The 18,465-nt window shown below is 37.5% G+C and overlaps 2 protein-coding genes across 6 annotated transcripts in view; one reads left to right on the top strand and one right to left on the bottom strand.

Moving 5' to 3' along the window:
• The window catches only part of GPC1 (glypican 1), a 261,586-nt gene that overhangs the window by 224,722 nt on the left and 18,399 nt on the right, over window positions 1-18,465 (top strand). For 2 of the 4 annotated variants that reach the window (XM_088132336.1, XM_088132338.1), the window contains exons 8-9: window positions 660-835; window positions 2,317-5,869. In XM_088132336.1, coding sequence (XP_087988462.1) covers window positions 660-835; window positions 2,317-2,537 — 397 coding nt within the window. In that variant the 3' untranslated portion in view covers window positions 2,538-5,869. Of the gene's footprint in view, window positions 1-659; window positions 836-1,247; window positions 1,457-2,316; window positions 5,870-18,465 lie in introns of those variants that run through there. The other 2 variants (XM_088132337.1, XM_088132339.1) reach the window with 2 other exon arrangements.
• ANKMY1 (ankyrin repeat and MYND domain containing 1) overlaps window positions 8,199-18,465 on the bottom strand; it is a 44,930-nt gene continuing 34,663 nt past the window's right edge. Inside the window, exons 17-18 of one of the 2 annotated variants that reach the window (XM_088132333.1) lie at window positions 15,220-15,270; window positions 8,199-9,746 (exon numbers count right to left, since the gene is read on the bottom strand). In XM_088132333.1, coding sequence (XP_087988459.1) covers window positions 9,541-9,746; window positions 15,220-15,270 — 257 coding nt within the window. In that variant the 3' untranslated portion in view covers window positions 8,199-9,540. The remainder of the gene's footprint in view (window positions 9,747-15,219; window positions 15,271-18,465) is intronic. The other variant, XM_088132335.1, reaches the window with a different exon arrangement.

Genomic DNA, 18,465 nt, shown 5'->3' on the forward strand with positions numbered 1-18,465 from the left:
GGGGACTTGTGACCTCTCTCAAATTTGATATTTCCTCCCCCCACCCATGAAAAGCTGATTCACTTTCAGAACCCAGTCTTACTCTGGGGCCCTCTTCCTCTTCCAGCTCCAAGGACAGGGACAAGTTCTCCACAGGCTCCAACATTTCCGTAGGTATACTTCTATACTGGCTCTTCCAGGTTACAAATGTGGCAGACAGATCAAGCAGGATGGGGCATGAAATGAGGAGGCAATTCAGTGTTCTTCCACACTCTCAGGGCTGTACCAAATTCCCTGGGCAGGGCTGAGCCTGGAGGCAGCTACACTGCTGGGCCCTAGCCAAAAGAGAACCTAGCAGATGTTCACGTGAATCATTCATGCCCAAAGGAGCTTTGGCTAGATTTATACAACACAAAGAGGAGATAGTGAGTAAAACAATTACTTTTCACTTTCTGCTGTCCTTACTGGTTTAATTTTACCACTTTTCTTTCGCCACTTTTCCTTGGTAACTAGTTAGTAGGTAACAATAAGAAAAGAAAAGAAAATGGGAAATCAGAAATAAAAAGAGCAGATTAGGCTCCCACCCACCCAATAGCTCTGGTTGGATCCCCAGAGAAATGCCATGAAGTCCAGTTCTCCAGAATTAGCTTCCAGCATGAACACATATATACTCTTTGCAGATACCTTCCAGATGTGATGGGAGACGGTCTAGCCAATCAGATCAATAACCCAGAGGTTGAGGTCGACATCACCAAACCAGACATGACTATTCGCCAGCAAATCATGCAACTGAAAATTATGACAAATCGATTGCGCAATGCATACAATGGAAATGATGTGGATTTCCAGGATACAAGTAGGTACAATGCTGAGAAAGTGGGACCATTCATAACATTTTATGTTCAGTAAGCAAAAGAGAGGTTTATACACAGTTGTGATACACAGCTTCTCAGAGCAGAGGAAAATTATCCCTCTCTGTTAATTTTTACCCTGGAAGAAAGCACTCCCCCAGTGTCAGGAAGCACTAATGTTTATTTATAACCAGCATGCTTTTATTCTTCTCTGGGGTGTTGGCTTGCTATAGCCATACTTTATGCAGGCATCCCCAAAATGTGCACATCTACAAACTTACAACTCTCATACACTAATCAAAATTAATCTGAGATAGAGAGATAGAGATAGAGATAGAGATAGAGATAGAGATATATCTGTCTGTCTGTCATGTCACAAAACTAAATTAACATTTATATTACTTTATTTAATATTAGGAACAAAGGGAAGTCAATCATATAAATTGTATAAGCAGGACACCTGTCAGGAAACTATTTGTTCAAATACAAAAAGAGAGGTGAGCACTTCAGACCACTGTATAATAGAGAGTGAAAGTCCTTTCAACCTTGTAGTGTTTCTTTTCTCCCCCCCCACCCCCACTTTTTTGGGGAGGAAATCTAACAGTACTTAGTGTCAATTTCTGTTCTCATTTTCTTAGTGTCCAGTCCATTGGTATATAATTTAAGAAAATATGAGCATCCGCAGAAACCAGTGAGTCATCCAGAACAAGATTAATATGTGAAATAAATTCTGCCCCAAAGAGAGCCCCTATAGCACAAGAATTCTTATAACTGATTTAAGAATCAGTTCTTAAAAATAACACTCCTACAGCAACCTGCTGGAATGAAAACAGTTCAGCACTGATGGAATAAACTTGCTTCCCATCTTTCCCAAATATAACCTGATGCAGCAGTTTGTAATTATAGAACTAGAGGATAGTCCTTATTTCAGATTAGTCAAGACAGAATGCACTATCTAGTTCTTTAGTTTAATCCAAGATCCCCAAGCATTTTTGACTGGTGGGCAGATATGAAGTTTTAAGATCATATAATAGATGGTGTTTCAAAATTGCTACATTGCAGGGTGGGGGCTTACCAAGTAGTTGTCATGATAGGCATGGTCAGTCATGAAATATTCATTTTCCAGGCAAAATAATGAGGTTGCTCACCACCAACCCCCCAGCCCCTATGATGTTCTCTGCCTCTTCAGCTTTCCATTTGGTTCTGAGGAGATTAGCATACTTCCAGAGATATGTACTAGGATGTAGCACCTTCCTTGTAGCCACCCACTATTGTTAATTTCTAGGACTACCCATGGAGTCTATCTAGGAACTACTGACATTTTGGAAAGGAAAGATTATGCTGGAAGTGAATCTAATTCTGCATTCCTGTGTTCTGCATGACAGGCAGTTGCAGTTTAACTTCTACTGCCTTTAGAACAAACACATTGTCAGCACTTCAGCCTTTTTAAGAAGTATCACACTAATTTGAATTTTGCTTTGGCCAGGTGATGACATCAGTGGTTCTGGAAGTGGTGATGGCTGCCTGGATGAGGTCTGCGGCAAAAGACTGTCCAAGAATTCTAGCACCAGGCCACCAGAGATACATCCTATGCCTAAACAGTCAGGACAAGGCATTGGTGGAAATAGCAGCAATGTACTTTTGCCTTCATACTTCCTTTTATTACTTTCTTTGGCTGCTATGGCAGCCCAGTGCCTGTGGCGGTAACTTGTTTGAGCAGCTGCAAAAGAAACTGTAGTGGCTGAGTCTTAACTTTGCCAAAAAGGTGGACATATTTAATTCAACTTAATTCAACTTGGCAAAATGAGAGAGATGAAAGTTCTTTATGGTTTGTGATAACCTGGCAGTGCTAGAGTTGGTTTTTTCCCTTTCTTTCTTTCTTTCTTTCTTTCTTTCTTTCTTTCTTTCTTTCTTTCTTTCTTTCTTTCTTTCTTTCTTTTTCTTTTTCTTTCTTATATTAGGCCTTTCCTTCTGTCCTCCATTTAAAAAACCCTTTAATTTGCCAGAAAGAGATACCTAGGGGCTATGACAGATCCTGGCAGATAGGTTTAATGAACAGAACAAATATCCCCCCCCCAAGGCAACACCATTTTCATTGACTGAAATAAAATATGCAATATCTCATATTTTTATTTAACTGTAGCCAAGAGTGCATTATATTGGTTCAGAACAATACATCTTTTTAATTTATACAGTTTCAGATTGCTGTAAAAGGGTTTCAGCTCATAATTTTCCATTCACCAAAGGGCAAATAGTCTTTCCTTTGCATGGATGTAAGAGTATTATTTTGTACAAACTCAATTAATGAAGGAATTCGTTATCCTAGAATTTGGAACGAAGGTCCTTAATTTTGCAAATGTGTTTGTCTGCTAAAAGTAATAATTGTCACCCACTAATATTATTCCCACACTCAGGGGAGCAGGAGTAAAAGATTTGGGTATTGCAGGATCCTTTGACAGTAGCTTTCAAGTTAAAACAAAAACGTAATACGGAGCTGTATATACAACACTGGTAGAGAAAGACATGGGAAGATGTCTGTCTAGAAAGCCTTCTGAGCTAGAGGCTGAAAATCTTCCTATTATTAATAAGTGTGACAAGAGTCAATATTTACCAAAGGGATAATACAAAGAAATTATTTTGTGATTTTTGTGTGTCTGTATTATTATCCTGTAATCAAAATTAGAAGTTGCATGAATTGATGCGCCTAGGGCCCAGTTAGATACTATCAAATATACCTAGAAATTTATCAAAATTTCTGCTGAGTTTTTCAAGGAAACCTGCTCACAGTTATGTTGGTGGAAAGAGTAAGCAGAGCCAAATTATCCCATATTATGTTGGTTTAATTAACTTAATGCCTATCAGATCATCAATTTTGCAAACTTTTCTTAAATATTGTTATTATATGCCAGATCTGATATGAGGATGATTTGGATAAGGATATAGAAAGAGAGAGCCAATCACAGGTTGACACCAATGTGTCCACACATGTATTTCTTTTGGGGCATTTGTGCTTATACAACTCTCTGCTTTGGGTCCTGAGCTTTACCTGTAAGCATTTATTTTTCTCTTTTTTCCAAAATTTTGTTATATCAAACCAACCCTACCATTTTGACTGATTAACAGGAAGACTTGAAGTGAACTTTGATGTTAATTCACTTTATTTCATATCATAGCTTCTCTTAGGGAAGCAAGTGATATGAAAGCATAACTTTTTTAAAAAATATATAGGCTTTTCATAAATGCTGAAATCTTTCTATTCTTTGTCTTAAAGCAAAAATGAATGTTGTGTTTCTTAGGAACAGCCTTCAAAGAGGCAGAAGCTGTTATCAATTCTGAAACATTCCTAGTTACAAACAAGGAAACCATTTCTAGCATCTTAGCATTCAAAGGGATGAGACAGAGAGTGCAAGCAAATGAATTCAGTTGAAGTATTCTGGTTCTGTTTTATTTAATACTGGAAAAAATTAGTTCCCTAATCACCCCATTCAGTATTGGAGGCTGTCTGAGATTTGAAAACTTGATTAACAAAGAGTGATGCCAGAAGGAATTCTTAGTTGCAAAGTACACCTAGTTTTGTACACATTATTTAAATCCCCTGTGAGTAAAACAGTACTCCCATCCACTTTCATTATTGATCTAATCTATCTAATACATTTATTTTTTATTTTCAGTTACATCATTCTTAAAATGAATGTATTCTTAAAGTGAATACAAATGAGGCATGGAAATCAAATATCCTGCCTCCTTTGAACATGCTTGAATGCCAGAGAAAGTGGAAAGTGCCACATTCAATTAGTGTTGTAAATGTATGTCTGTAAATACACAAAGAAATAAACTGCTATACATCATGCAGGGGAAAAAACATCTGCCATTTCCTTCTCTGAGTGAAAATCTGCCAACTTGCTGGAGAGCTGTAAACTTAAAACACTTTGGAGCCTTTTCTAAGACTCAAACTATGCGTGAAACTGACAATGTATTGGTTTTAAAAAACCTGAAGCCTTCCTGAATCATTTCTAAAAGAAAGGAATATAAAAAAAAATTGAGGTGAAAAGAGTAGGATTGTTCATGCTTCAAAAGTGATTTAGAAGAGGTCTTTGTGATGCATTGGGAACATGAACACAGTATCTCTTGGAGGTAGCTACATCATTTTTCAGACTTCCCTATTAACTCGATAATGCACGACTGTTTTAATTCATTACATTAGAGATGCACATTAGCAGTACTTTAAAAGGACAATTCATTAAAGCAGCCAGAAGCATGAAAAAAAGATACTGCCACTTTGAAAAGGTGCTGCACATGTCCCCACACGTTCTGAAGCACCTCTTTGAAATCATTGCTGAAGCACAGCCAGCCCTAGAAAAGAACATGGAGATGGGGATGTGTGGCCTTCTTCACTAGCTGAAAGACCACATGGAATTAAATTACAGCAGCAGCAGAAGTATCCTGTGCTTGCATGTCCTCCATGCTCTTAAATCTGACATCAGTTCTCTGCTTAATACGAAATTGGATTGATTTCAATGAGTCTGCCACCATCACCCATCATTTGAGCCCCGGTCTTTTGTCATGGGGTCAGAATTTTTTTTAGGTTTACTTTTGTTATGGCAGTGCTATATTTTGGTATTTAAAAACCTTATGCTATAGAGTGTGGTCCCCAAGCCTTTTGAAACCAGAAATGATATAATGTATTCTTTTCATGTGCCATAATGTCTGTTTCAGAAGGAGAAAGAGGTCAACAGAAGCTTTAAGAGCATTGCTATTTATCCTTTCAATGACAAAAACCTGTTGTTTTCTGGTGGGCTTGTTAAGGAGTTAAGATACAAATATATCCAGACTACATCTTGGCTTTAAAAAAAAGCAAAACAAAACAGAAGTGCAGTTCTGTCTGCAAAACCTAAGATTTATTTCACACATTGGCAAACTTGGTCATTTATATATTTCTTTTGGTTATCAAGTTACTTGTAACTACCTTGCACTGTTGAATTATGTTCTTTGAATCCTTGTATAAATAAATAAAAAAAGGCTGGAGACTTAAATATGTATGAATAGCATTTGAAGCAAGATGGTGTATTCTTTTGCTTTACAGAATTTCAACAATCCCCAACTGGTCTCATGAAAATCAGAGTGTACGCTAGACCACTCATAAAAATAGCAAGTGTTTTGCCAGTGTGGTGAAGTTCCAACATACATGCCCCAGCCAATCAGCATAACCATTCTATAGATGTCTACCTTGTCTCAAGGAAATGGTGTGAAGTTTATTCAGAAATAAGAAATAAGTACAATTAGAATTGCAGGCACAATGTAAACATTTGGAGGCAAGGACGGGTCACTTCTTCTACAGGTCTATTGTCTGTGATGCCCCTAGTTTCTGCAAATGGTATGGCTTCCTCTGTGGAAAACAGATTTTTTTATTGCAATGAATCACATACATTCCCAGCTTCCTATGACTGAACTGTGGTTTTACCTTGAACAGATATCAAGCATTACTGAGTAATGCACCTGCCAGAACAGTCTGAGCCATGGAACAGTCATTATGCATTAGACACTGAAAAGAACAATAGCCATTGTTGAACCAATGTGTGGAAATGAAAATCACTATTGCTTGGGAGGGGCTGCTTGCCTGGGAATTCAACCTGAACAGGCTTTCTTTCCTCTTCAGTGATCTCTTCTCCTTGTCTCATCTCCATCCAATTTTGTTCTCTCTCGTTTCCTTTCTCTTCCTAATTTCCCTCTTCCTCTTTCCCCCATCTCCACCCAGTTTTCTTTGACATTTCTCCTGGAAGGAGGGTAGGCAATGTGTGTGTAGTCTGTTGTGGGTGTAATTTTTTGCATGCCATCTAAAGGTTATGTGCAGCTCTTTACCCAATAAACATTGCACATTCATAAGCCAGTTCATAATTAAAAACCTTTTAAGTGTTGCTCTCCACCAACTGGAGCTCTATGATTGACAGCCATCATTACCACATGCACACCCAGAGCACAGCTGTCATATTTCAGACAGTTCTCCATTCTAGTTCCAAAACAGTATACAGTATTAAATTGGCCAGAGAATGGGGATGGGCAGATTAATAGGCACTAAATTCATAAATTTAACTTCACAATTGGATCTGTGTGGCTTAGATTGAGATGCCAAGCTATAATGGTAGAAATCCATATAAAAAATGGGTGGGTGGCTCTCATATACAACTGGGGTGACTTGGCTGAGGCCAGAAAATGTTTTCTTGGGAGAAAAGGATTTGTATCCAGTCACTTCCTTCTGTCCTCAACACAACTATTAGGCATGTAATGGCAGCATACATTTTTCTCACAGGATCAGTTGCTTCTGCAAATATGATTCACCACTGGAGCAGGTCAGAAAACTGTGCCCCAACCAAGTCTAGATATTTCTTAACGTAAGTCTCAAGACAAGAAAATCTTTTTACTGCACTCATAATTTCAACAGCTTCACATCTAAACTGTTAGATACAAAGGTTCTATGTATAGCCTTCTCAAGAATGCCAATTTGTAGTATATATTCTTAATGTTGGTTTGAGTACCCAAGGAGCTCATGTAGGTATGTAAATGTATGCAGTATGTATTATATATGATAATCTGTTTACATATTCAATAGCAAATTCCTCTATCATCATGCCAAACTGTAGAATAAGTAACTCAATCTGAAGTTACTTAGTTATCAAGTAATTCAGTGATTTAGTTTGAATGCTATTGAGGGGAAGCTGGACAGATCAGAATTCACTGGGATCAGAGTGATCAAGAAAGCATTTCACATGAACTAATTAGTTATGCCAACCTTTAGCATCCTGTGAACCTAAGGAAGATGGCTCTGGACTAGAGGGTTTGGGAGCATTTTCAGGCAGATTGTCTCTGTGGGGCCTGGCACTCTGTCCAAGCCCACCTAAATATTAATACAAACAGCAAAAAAATGAGTCAATTAATGGAGGAAGGCATGTAAGAAAAGGCTATGTTTGCAAACATCTTCAGTTCTCTGTGTTGTGGCATGTCCCAGAATTGAGGAAAAACTATCAAAGCACTTTTAAAGATTGAATTTCTCTGGTAGATAGTCAGCCATATACATTTGTTAGATGAGACTGATAGATGTGTGTGTGTGTGTGTGAGAGAGAGAGAGAGAGAGAGAGAGAGAGCATGCACAGGTGGGGAGGGAGGATTGCTCTTCCTCCATTCTTGCTAACATATGCCTGGAAGGGTTTTGGCTTCTTTTAGAGACATTTAACCACTCTGTCTGGATGTATTCCTAGCCACCTTTGGTTCGAGTCCAGCCTTCGCGTTAAACAGGGTGAGCTCCTGTTTCCTCCCCAGTTCCTGTCAACCCAACAGGTCGAAAACTCACGTGAGTAGACAAATGGGTACTCTTACTCCGGTGGGAGGAAAAATGCTGGTGGCGCCTTGGAAAAAAGGAGTCGGGAGCAGTTGCCAGTAAAAACGCGAAACCGCGCTCGCTCGAAAAGGACGCGAAGCAACGGAAACCCCACCTCCTGCACGCGCCAGCTGGGCTCTGCTCTAGGAAGGAGGCTCTGGCAAACCACTTCCGAAACACTTGCCTTGAAAACTGCAAGGACTCGTCCAAGCAGTCACTACAGAGTCAGTAATGACTGAGCGCAGATTAAAAAAAAAAATAAATCATTACATTCAAGAAAGTCACTCTAACTAATTATACACATAATTGCCATGTTATAAAAACATAAAACCTTTTATTTATATTCATAACTAAAGTAAAAAATAAGAAAATATATTTTAGAAATAATTCAATTGTGTAACATATGAAATCTACTACAGCAGAGGCATAGCAATAGGATACTTCAATATTGTTAACACCATCAGTAGTCTTAAGCAAGACAATTGCTAGCATTTTTTCACCCTCAATTACAAGTACAGACATCTTGTATCAAGCCTAAGAGGGCTCACATATGAAACAATAGCCTCATTCAATAATAAGTTTTCCAACTAAGCTTCAATTAAAATCAGTTCTGTGCTGTTGTATTACTTTGAACAGAAATTTTTAATCATGAATTCTACCAATTTAATGCTGCAAATCAGATCGTAAGGATACGGTCCTAAAGTCTCAGATAATTGAGAACTGGTTGTGTCTAAGACCTTGTGGTCCAGCATTCTTTGTTTCTGTCAACTGAACAGGTGAAACAATTGCTTTGGTTCTCTACTCATACCCATTTAAAATAAAAACTGATTCTCCCTTCCTGGCTACTCAAATTTCTGGGAGCACAAACACAGAAAGATAGGTACTTTATCTTTGTTTCAGAACCATCAACTGCTTGGCAAAATTCACATTGTTATGGAAACCAAGCAGCACATCAGGTTAGCCAGTTGTGAGTTTCAATGTTAGCCATCAGCTCAGGAACTGACAGCAGAAATACATGTGTATCACCAGAAGGGTCATCTTACCTTCCCAAGTTAAAGTGTGGTAAACATTACTAGATTCTTTAAAAATAAAAAAATCTTTAGTTTCATATTTATTGAAAAGAATCGACTTTGGAAAAATATGGGCACTTCACCACTACATCCGTAAATGAAAATACCAGGCATTCGTTTAAACATTGTGAGTGGTTTCCAAAAATAACACAAGAACGCACCATTTCTTAATTTATATCTCAAAGCCAAGTGTCTTTTCTTTTTATCCTTCCTTATGCAGCATTTTGAACATCAAGTTTACCAAACCTACATCAAGGTAAAATAACATCTAAATGAAACTATAGTTCCCAGTGTAAGGGAGATCTGCTTGACTGCTAGCGTGCTCAGCAGTTCGTCGTCTTCTACCATCTTTCAATATCTTTTCTACGTCTTCTTTTTTATGTTTGGTTGGTGTCTGTTTCTTTGCTTTAGCTTCCTTTGAAGTTCTGGATTGAGAAGCCCCTTTTCCTTTCATGCTACCTTTACGTTGTCGCACTGCCAAAAAGCAGATAGACAATTAGCATTTTTCACAGCAGATTATAACAGTTATTTAATTATATTCCTATGCAAATATGCACCAAATTAGAGGATAGGGTTACAAAGCTTATTCAATGCACATTGAGGAAAAATAAATCCTGCCTTCCTCTCACCCGCTGTAGTTTATACAGCTGAGTTATAAACTCATCCAAGTTTCAATAACCTCCATCTATGATAAGCAGTCAAGGCGCAACTGGGTGGTCACTATAAGAGTCAAAGATTGTCATTTTATTATAAGTTGATTTGATCACACCAAGAAAGACAGGCTGATATAATTGTCCAAGTCCTGTTGGGTGGGGTTAATCTTCAGCTATCTCTTTACTGACCCATTTGTCTTCAACAGCATATATTTCCGTATTACACTCTGACCCTTCCCTTTCAACCTTCTCAAACCCAAACATACATACATACATTGCATTTATATCCCACCACAGTCCAAATTGACTCTTGGAGATTTAAGATCACCCCCTAAACACAAACACCCTCTTCTCTCACAAGTCCATGAAGAAAAAAAATAAGCGGAAAACTAAAAGTTATTAAATACATTTCAGAACTCTGTCCAGTAGGGGAGCCCTCAATACAAAAACAAGCCTTTTCATAGCTGCTGCTTTATTGGAGAGCAATATAACTAGGGAACAAAAGCTAGGGAAGAAATACAATGCAAAGGTAGTAAGCTGCAACACAGATATGTGTCAAAATAGAGCAGTCAGCCTGACATCTTGAGAGGATTAGCTCTCTTCTTCCTCTCTCTCTTTTATGACCACTACTAAAAAGAGTAACATGGGCTGGACGATAAACCCGAGCAGCTGGCTACTTCTGGAAAGAATAGGCTAAATGTTTGGAGTTCACCATCTCTTTGTCACAATCTACCACTTGGCAGACTTTACTGCATCTATAAATGTGTTCTACTTACCCTCATAATTTTCATGTCAGCTTACAACATAAAATATGAAGCATCAATAAAAATTTCAATAATTTGGAATAGGGAATAACAAAAACTAACATAGCAATGAAACCAACAGGAATAATAATAATTATTATTATGTACAGTATTAATGCAAGCACCCACATACACACAGTGTAACTGCAAAGTTTATAAAGGGAACACAGGAGGGATGGGATCTTTTAAAAAATAACATACTGGAATTTCATACCATTCCAATTAGAGAAAAAAATGGGTCAGTAGTTTAGGAAATAGTTGCAGATACACAGGGAGCCTTTGAGCTAAAAGAGACATGTATAGGAAATAGAAGATGGGTGTAATCACTATGGAGATGTGCCAGCAAATAGCAAATATCTGTAACAAGAAAAAAAGGCTACATCTGAGTTTTGGAGGAGCTAACAGATGTCATCTCTGATCTTTGAGAAATCATGGACAACACGTGTAGCAGCACAGGACTGGAGAAGGGCAAATGCTTCTATCTTCAAAAAGGGAGTAAAAGAGAAACTGGGTAATTACAGACCAGTCAGTTCCAGAGCAAAACTCTGGAACTGATTATGAAGCATTCAGTGAACATTTAAAAAGTATACATTCACTGGCAAGAGGCATCATGGGTTTATCAAAAATAAGTCACCACAAACCTATCTGATACTTTTTTAATAAAGGGACTAGTTTAATTAACCACAGAATAGTGGTCAGTTAAACTACAGGATAGTGTACATTGGCTTCAACAAATATTTGACAAAGTCTCTAATGAAATTCTAGTAGAGACAATGGCAATATGGAGCTGGTTGAACAAATGTACAACTAGAAGTTGGGTGCAACATCGCTGGACTTGGCTCTAGGCCCTGTCCTGTACAACATGTAGTAATTGTAATTGACTTGGATGAATGATCATGATATATGATTATCAAATTTGCAGATGACACAGAGAGGGAGGGGAGGGATTGCAAACACCTTAAAAGAAAGCATCAAGATCAAGTTTCAAGAAGATCTTGACAAGTTGAACCAATAGGCAAAAACCAGCAAGAAGAATTTCAACCGAGATAAACGCATATATTTGGGTAGGAAAAATCCAAGCCATTTGTATAGGATGGGGACTACAATCGTGGTCAGCTGTATATGCAAAAAGAATTTGGGTGTCTTGGTGGATCACATGGCAAACATGAACCAAGAATATGATACAGCTACAAAACAGCCAAGTGCAATCCCAGATCGCATTAACAGAAATATGACAAGAAAAACTGAGGGAAATGGCAGAAAATGATAAACTGACTTGTTTATTAAAAGAAAATTCAAATAATTATTATCTTAAAGAATGGAAACCATTGATGGACTATTTGCAAAATGCAGGCGGGGCGAAGCTTACATGGGGATTTGAAGATTAGATTATAAATGTAATGGGATATGTTTTGACAAAGAATTATTCCTACTTAATGCATTAAAAACTAGCACTTATGTCACTCTTATTATTCTTAAGACCAGAGATAGATTGGAAGCTATCTATTTTTCATGTCTTTTTTTTCTTTTACTTTATTTCACTTTTTCTTTTCCTTTTCTTTATAATTTGTATTTTCAATTTTCTTTTTCATTTCTAACTTCTAACTTTGTAATCTTAAAATCTTAAAATACTATTTAAAAAAAAGAAATATGACAAGAAAAATTGTTCCTGTCTATTCTGCATCGACCAGATCACAGCTAGAATACTGTGTCCAGCAAAGTATTTTCAGAAGGACAATGATAAACTGGAGTATGTCCAGAAGAGCACATGGTCAATATGATAATACAGTCAGGTCCAGAAATATTGGGACATCGACACAATTCTAACATCTTTGGCTCTATACACCACCACAATGGATTTGGAATGAAACAAACACAATGTGCGTTAACTGCAGACTGTCAGCTTTAATTTGAGGGTATGTACATCCAACTCAGGTGAACGGTGTAGGAATTACAACAGTTTGCATATGTGCCTCCCACTTGTTAAGGGACCAAAAGTAATGGGACAGAATAATAATCATACATCAAACTTTCCCTTTTTAATACTTGGTTGCAAATCCATTGCAGTCAATCACAGCCTGAAGTCTGGAACGCATAGACATCACCAGACGCTGGGTTTCATCCCTGGTGATGCTCTGCCAGGCCTCTACTGCAACTGTCTTCAGTTCCTGCTTGTTCTTGGGGCATTTTCCCTTCAGTTTTGTCTTCAGCAAGTGAAATGCATGCTTAATGGGATTCAGGTCAGGTGATTGACTTGGCCATTGCATAACACTCCACTTCTGTCCCTTCAAAAACTCTTTGGTTGCTTTTGCAGTATGCTTTGGGTCATTGTCCATCTGTACTGTGAAGCGCTGTCCAATGAGTTCTGCAGCATTTGGCTGAATGTGAGCAGATAATATTGCCCAAAACACTGCAGAATTCATCCTGCTGCTTTTGTCAGCAGTCACATCATCAATAAATACAAGAGAACCAGTTCCATTGGCAGCCATACATGCCCACGCCATGACACTACCACCACCATGCTTCACTGATGAGGTGGTATGCTTAGGATCATGAGCAGTTCCTTTCTTTCTCCATACTCTTCTCTTCCCATCACTCTGGTACAAGTTGATCTTGGTCTCATCTGTCCATAGGATGTTGTTCCAGAACTGTGAAGGCTTTTTTAGATGTCGTTTGGCAAACTCTAATCTGGCCTTCCTGTTTTTGAGGCTCACCAATGGTTTGCATCTTGTGGAGAACCCTCTGTATTCACTCTGGTGAAGTCTTCTTTTGATTGTTGACTTTGACACACATACACCTACCTCCTGGAGAGTGTTCTTGATCTGGCCAACTGTTGTGAAGGGTGTTTTCTTCACCAGGGAACGAATTCTTCGGTCATCCACCACAGTTGTTTTCCATTGTCTCCCGGGTCTTTTGGTGTTGCTGAGCTCACCGGTGCATTCCTTCTTTTTGAGAATGTTCCAAACAGTTGTTTTGGCCACGCCTAATGTTCTTGCTATCTCTCTGATGGGTTTGTTTTGTTTCTTCAACCTAATGATGGCTTGCTTCCCTGATAGTGACAGCTCTTTGGATCTCATCTTGAGAGTTGACAGCAAGAGATTCCAAATGCAAATAGCACACTTGAAATGAACTCTGGGCCTTTTATCTGCACATTGTAATTGGGGTACTGAGGGAATATCACACACCTGGCCATAGAACAGCTGAGAAGCCAATTGTCCCATTACTTTTGGTCCCTTAACAAGTGGGAGGCACATATGCAAACTGTTGTAATTCCTACACCGTTCACCTGAGTTGGATGTACATACCCTCAAATTAAAGCTGACAGTCTGCAGTTAACGCACATTGTGTTTGTTTCATTCCAAATCCATTGTGGTGGTGTATAGAGCCAAAGATGTTAGAATTGTGTCGATGTCCAAATATTTCTGGACCTGACTGTATATCCTATTCTGGAAAAGAAAGCTTATGAAGCACTGAGTACATTTTGTTTAGAGAAAAGGTAACCGCAGGAAGTCATGATAGCTGCCCTTAGGTATCTAAATGTCTCTGAAAACCTGGCTTTCTTCCCAGGCCTTGGTTTGGGCTGGGTAACAAGTCTCTTACAGGTTTATATATGTTAGTCTGAATGCTTTCTCTTCTGGATGTATGTTGTTCTTTTCTTTGTTTTATTGTTCTTATTGTTTTTAGTGTTATACACTGCCCAGAGTCTTTATGGGTAGATAAATAAATAGTTCTGAGTTTTTCCAGAAGACAGGATAAAAACTAATGTGTTTTAAATTACTAAAAAATAGATTTTAGTTGGACGATAGGGAAAATTGCCTAATGATAAGAGACAATGGAATAGGCTACAGGCATACCTCATTTTATTGCGTTTCTCTTTATTGCGCTTCGCAGATATTGCGGGGTTTTTTACAAATTGAAGGTTTGTGGCAACCCTGCGTGGAGTAAGTCAATTGGTGCTATTTTTCCAACAGCATTTGCTCACTTCATGTCTCTGTTTCACATTTTGGTAATTTTTACAATATTTCAAACTTTTTCTTTATTATTAATCAGATGATGATTAGCATTTTTTAGCAATAAAGTATTTTTTATTTAAGGTATGTACATTGCTTTTTTTAGACATAATGCTATTGCACATTTAACAGACTACAGTATAGTGTAAACGTAACTTTTATATGCACTGGCAAACCAAAAAATTTGTGTGACTTGCTTTATTACGATATTCGCTTTATTGCGATGGGCTAGAACCGAACCCGCAATATCTCCGAGGTATGCCTGTACTTTGGGAGGTGGGGAACCCTACTTCACTGGAAGTATTTAAACAAAGGATGTATGGCCATCTCTTGAATATGTTGTAGCAATGGATTCTGAGCACAGAATTGAACTAGATGATTACCAAGATCCCTTTCAACCCTATATTCTATGACTCTATGTGAAACAACAGCAAAACCGAATGTGATTAATGAAAGAGCTTAGTAATGGAAATTTACTTACCCTTCCTAACAGGTGGGAATTCTTCTTCAGTCTTAAGTGAAGATGTACTCTCTTTTGCAGCAATAAAACAAGTTGCAAAGACATTTCAGAATGTTCAGTAGTATGACTGAAGATTATGTATGCCTCAAATAATCTGTGTTTCTATGTATTTTAAAATCCAATAATGTGATTTATTTCTTTATTGAATTAAAAGTTACAAAGAATTCTGATCCTCTTAAATACATTCTTAAAGTACAGAGCAATATTTTCAACATATATAGTACAATAAATATAAATTTTAAATCTTAGATATTAAATATTTTAAACATTTAAACATTTTATGCAGTTACCTTAATCCACGTGCACATGAACAATTTAATGTCTTAAAATCCTTAAACTCAAGTTGTGTTCTTCAAAAGGAAAAGTTAAAGTGAAGTTGATGTAAGGATAGTCTTAAATGAGATACAGACTATTCCTTAGAAGTAAATATTTCTGTGAACCAGCAGCTGACTCCTCAAGCCAGCAGCATCCTCAGGTGGGTGTTCAAAAAGTAAAAAAGGCAACTGCGGCAGCACAATGAAGCTTTGTTCATGCTGCTAAAATTGCCATCTTGACTTTTCAATGAACTCTAGGATTTCATATCATTTTTTTTAGTATTATCATCTTGTGGGAAATCTGTTTTTGTATATAAACATGAAAACAATATAGATATGATGTACTGCTAACACTGTTCATGTGTGTGTGTTCTCAGGTTACCACATCACTGATAACTGGAAATTCTATACATTAACACCAATAGATGTATCTGAAAAGTACATTTTCGAGTAACTTAAATCATATTCATTTAAATCATATTCCACCACATACTTTTAGGCATTCATGTGATGAGATTTTTGTCCTTATCACCATTCAGAAGAACCACTGGATAATACCGCTGCCACAGCCGAGTCCATTTGAACTATGGAAATCTCACTGTACCATACATGGTCAAAAGGATGAACCATTATAAAAAACTGAGTTCAAATCCATACCTCAGCATGAAAATGATGATTTATCAGACTCTTAATTCCACAATTCTGTATTGTGGAATTTTCAGCATTGAAGGAGGTTCAATGTTGAGAGGCAAAAAGTAATTGCAGTAAATGCTTCCGAGGAAAGGACTACATGTTCTCAATCTTCTACAGTTTGCTGTATTAACTGCTTTCATTTAACTTTCTTCTGATAAGAACTAGGATGATAACCAAACACTTATTTGATTTTCAGACTGCAAGTTTGATCCAATACCTTTGTGAGCAAAAAGATTTTACCACAATCTGGAAAATTTAACTTTAACCTCTCACAAGCTCAGTATTAGGCAACTTCCTTCCATAGTGTGTGTGGAAAACTTCATTGATATTGTAAATAGCACACTTTTATGTAGAACATAAAAGTTAGGGGGCATGCTAGTTCCCCACTTTGTAGGATGGTACAAAATTTTAGGCTTGATGTGACAAAATGGCAGAAAACAAGTACAACACTCTGATAGAAGTATAGGTGAATGCAACAACATTTTTGTTGGTGTTTTCTCAATTTGAATCCCTTTAATTATAGCAGTACACAAGCTTGGCTTGGTAGAACAAAATGATCTAAAACTGATACAAAATATTGGCTATGATTTGGGGTCAACTACATTACCAGTAGGGTGCTCTATAGCTTGAAGGGAAGTCAGTGACCCACATTGTGTGGTGGTGTGCAAAGTAAACTTGAGAAAAATAGTACGAAACTGGTACAAAACTTTGACACAGATTTTGAATAAGTGTAGCAACACTGCTTTTGTAAGGGTTTCTTCTAAACTCCAATCTAAAGTGTTGATATCTTCTAGCCATGAGGAATATAAAACTTGGGCTTGGTAGAACAAAGCAGAACAAAACTGGTGCAAATTTTTGGAACAGGTTTTGGGTGGAAACCAAATTTGGGGTTCAGAGTTAACACTGCCATATTTTCTGTTAATATTAAAACATGGGACATCCAATGAAGCTTAAAGCTGAATCCTAAGAGATTTGAAGCAGCAAAAAGGAAATCCTTCACACAGCACGATTCATTGCGAGGTGTTGTGAAACCCAGTAATTTGGTTGACTCTTAAGAGGGACAACAACATTTTTTGCTGGCATTATGCCTCCTTCAGAGTAAAGGCAATTTTTCAAATCCAGAAGCTGAAGAACTTGAGGAAGAGAATGATACTATATTCATGTCCTGCTCGTGTGCTTCCCAGTCACATCTGACTGATCACTGTGATATTAGTTTTTGCTTTCCAATATCCATCTTTTATGCAGACACAACATTTCTTTATTTCAGTTTCTGGAAGCTTGGAAAATGCTTTGCTTTGATTTCTCCATCCAAATGAGATTTTTATGCCATATTCTCTGTGGAATCTGTTTTTGCATCTTCATTCCTTGATCGTGTCATTTTAACATATATTGAGGAACACACAATATAAATTGCTAGATTAAATTCTAAAAGTACTAAACAGCACCCCTTTAAGGAAAACACACAATTGTCAAAACAAAACCATATCCATGTACAGACTAGGCATACTTCACTTCTTGGCACATAGCTTACACACAGTCCATAAAATAATAAGATTCCTCTTGCATGGCTCTCTCCTCGCTTCTTCATTTGAATGAGACTTCCTTTGTCTTTGAAGGTCATTCTCCTATCAGTCTTCTGCTTGTCTTTCAAATCCAGGTGTTCAATGAATCCAGCTTTATCTTTCAAGAATTCAGCTCTACCTGCAAGTTTAACCTTATATTTTTGTACATTAAAGTGTACAATTCACACATTATTCCTCAGATTTTCTCTATCTCATTCTAAAGATGGAAGAAAGCATGTTCAGCCCAATTAAAGTATCCAAATCAAAGTACTTTTCAAATAATTTGCTTAATTTGGTATTATGACAGCATCTCAAACAATTACTTCAGGATTGTTATATATCCCCTATAACAGCACTCATGTGGGAACTTTAAGGTCTGAATTAGATCTAAGAAATACAATTATTACTTCTAATATAGTATGTAATTCTGCAGATGGGTTCTGCAGATTCTGGGAACATTAGGGCAGAAAAATGGACCACCCATAGCTTTAAAAAGCTACACTTTTGATGGATATTACTAGTACGCACATCTGAATTTATAAAGAAAGAAGGCTAAAAGGAGATCTGTGCATGGTTACTGCAGTCCAACAGTCACAGAATGTTGGACCACAAAATGTTAGCTGAAATAAGCATAAGAA

The sequence above is a fragment of the Python bivittatus genome, unplaced genomic scaffold (genome assembly GCF_059951505.1).
Source record: "Python bivittatus isolate LINGU-HERP-01145 unplaced genomic scaffold, Pbiv_v1 ctg000980_np1212, whole genome shotgun sequence".
Lineage (NCBI taxonomy): Eukaryota > Metazoa > Chordata > Lepidosauria > Squamata > Pythonidae > Python > Python bivittatus.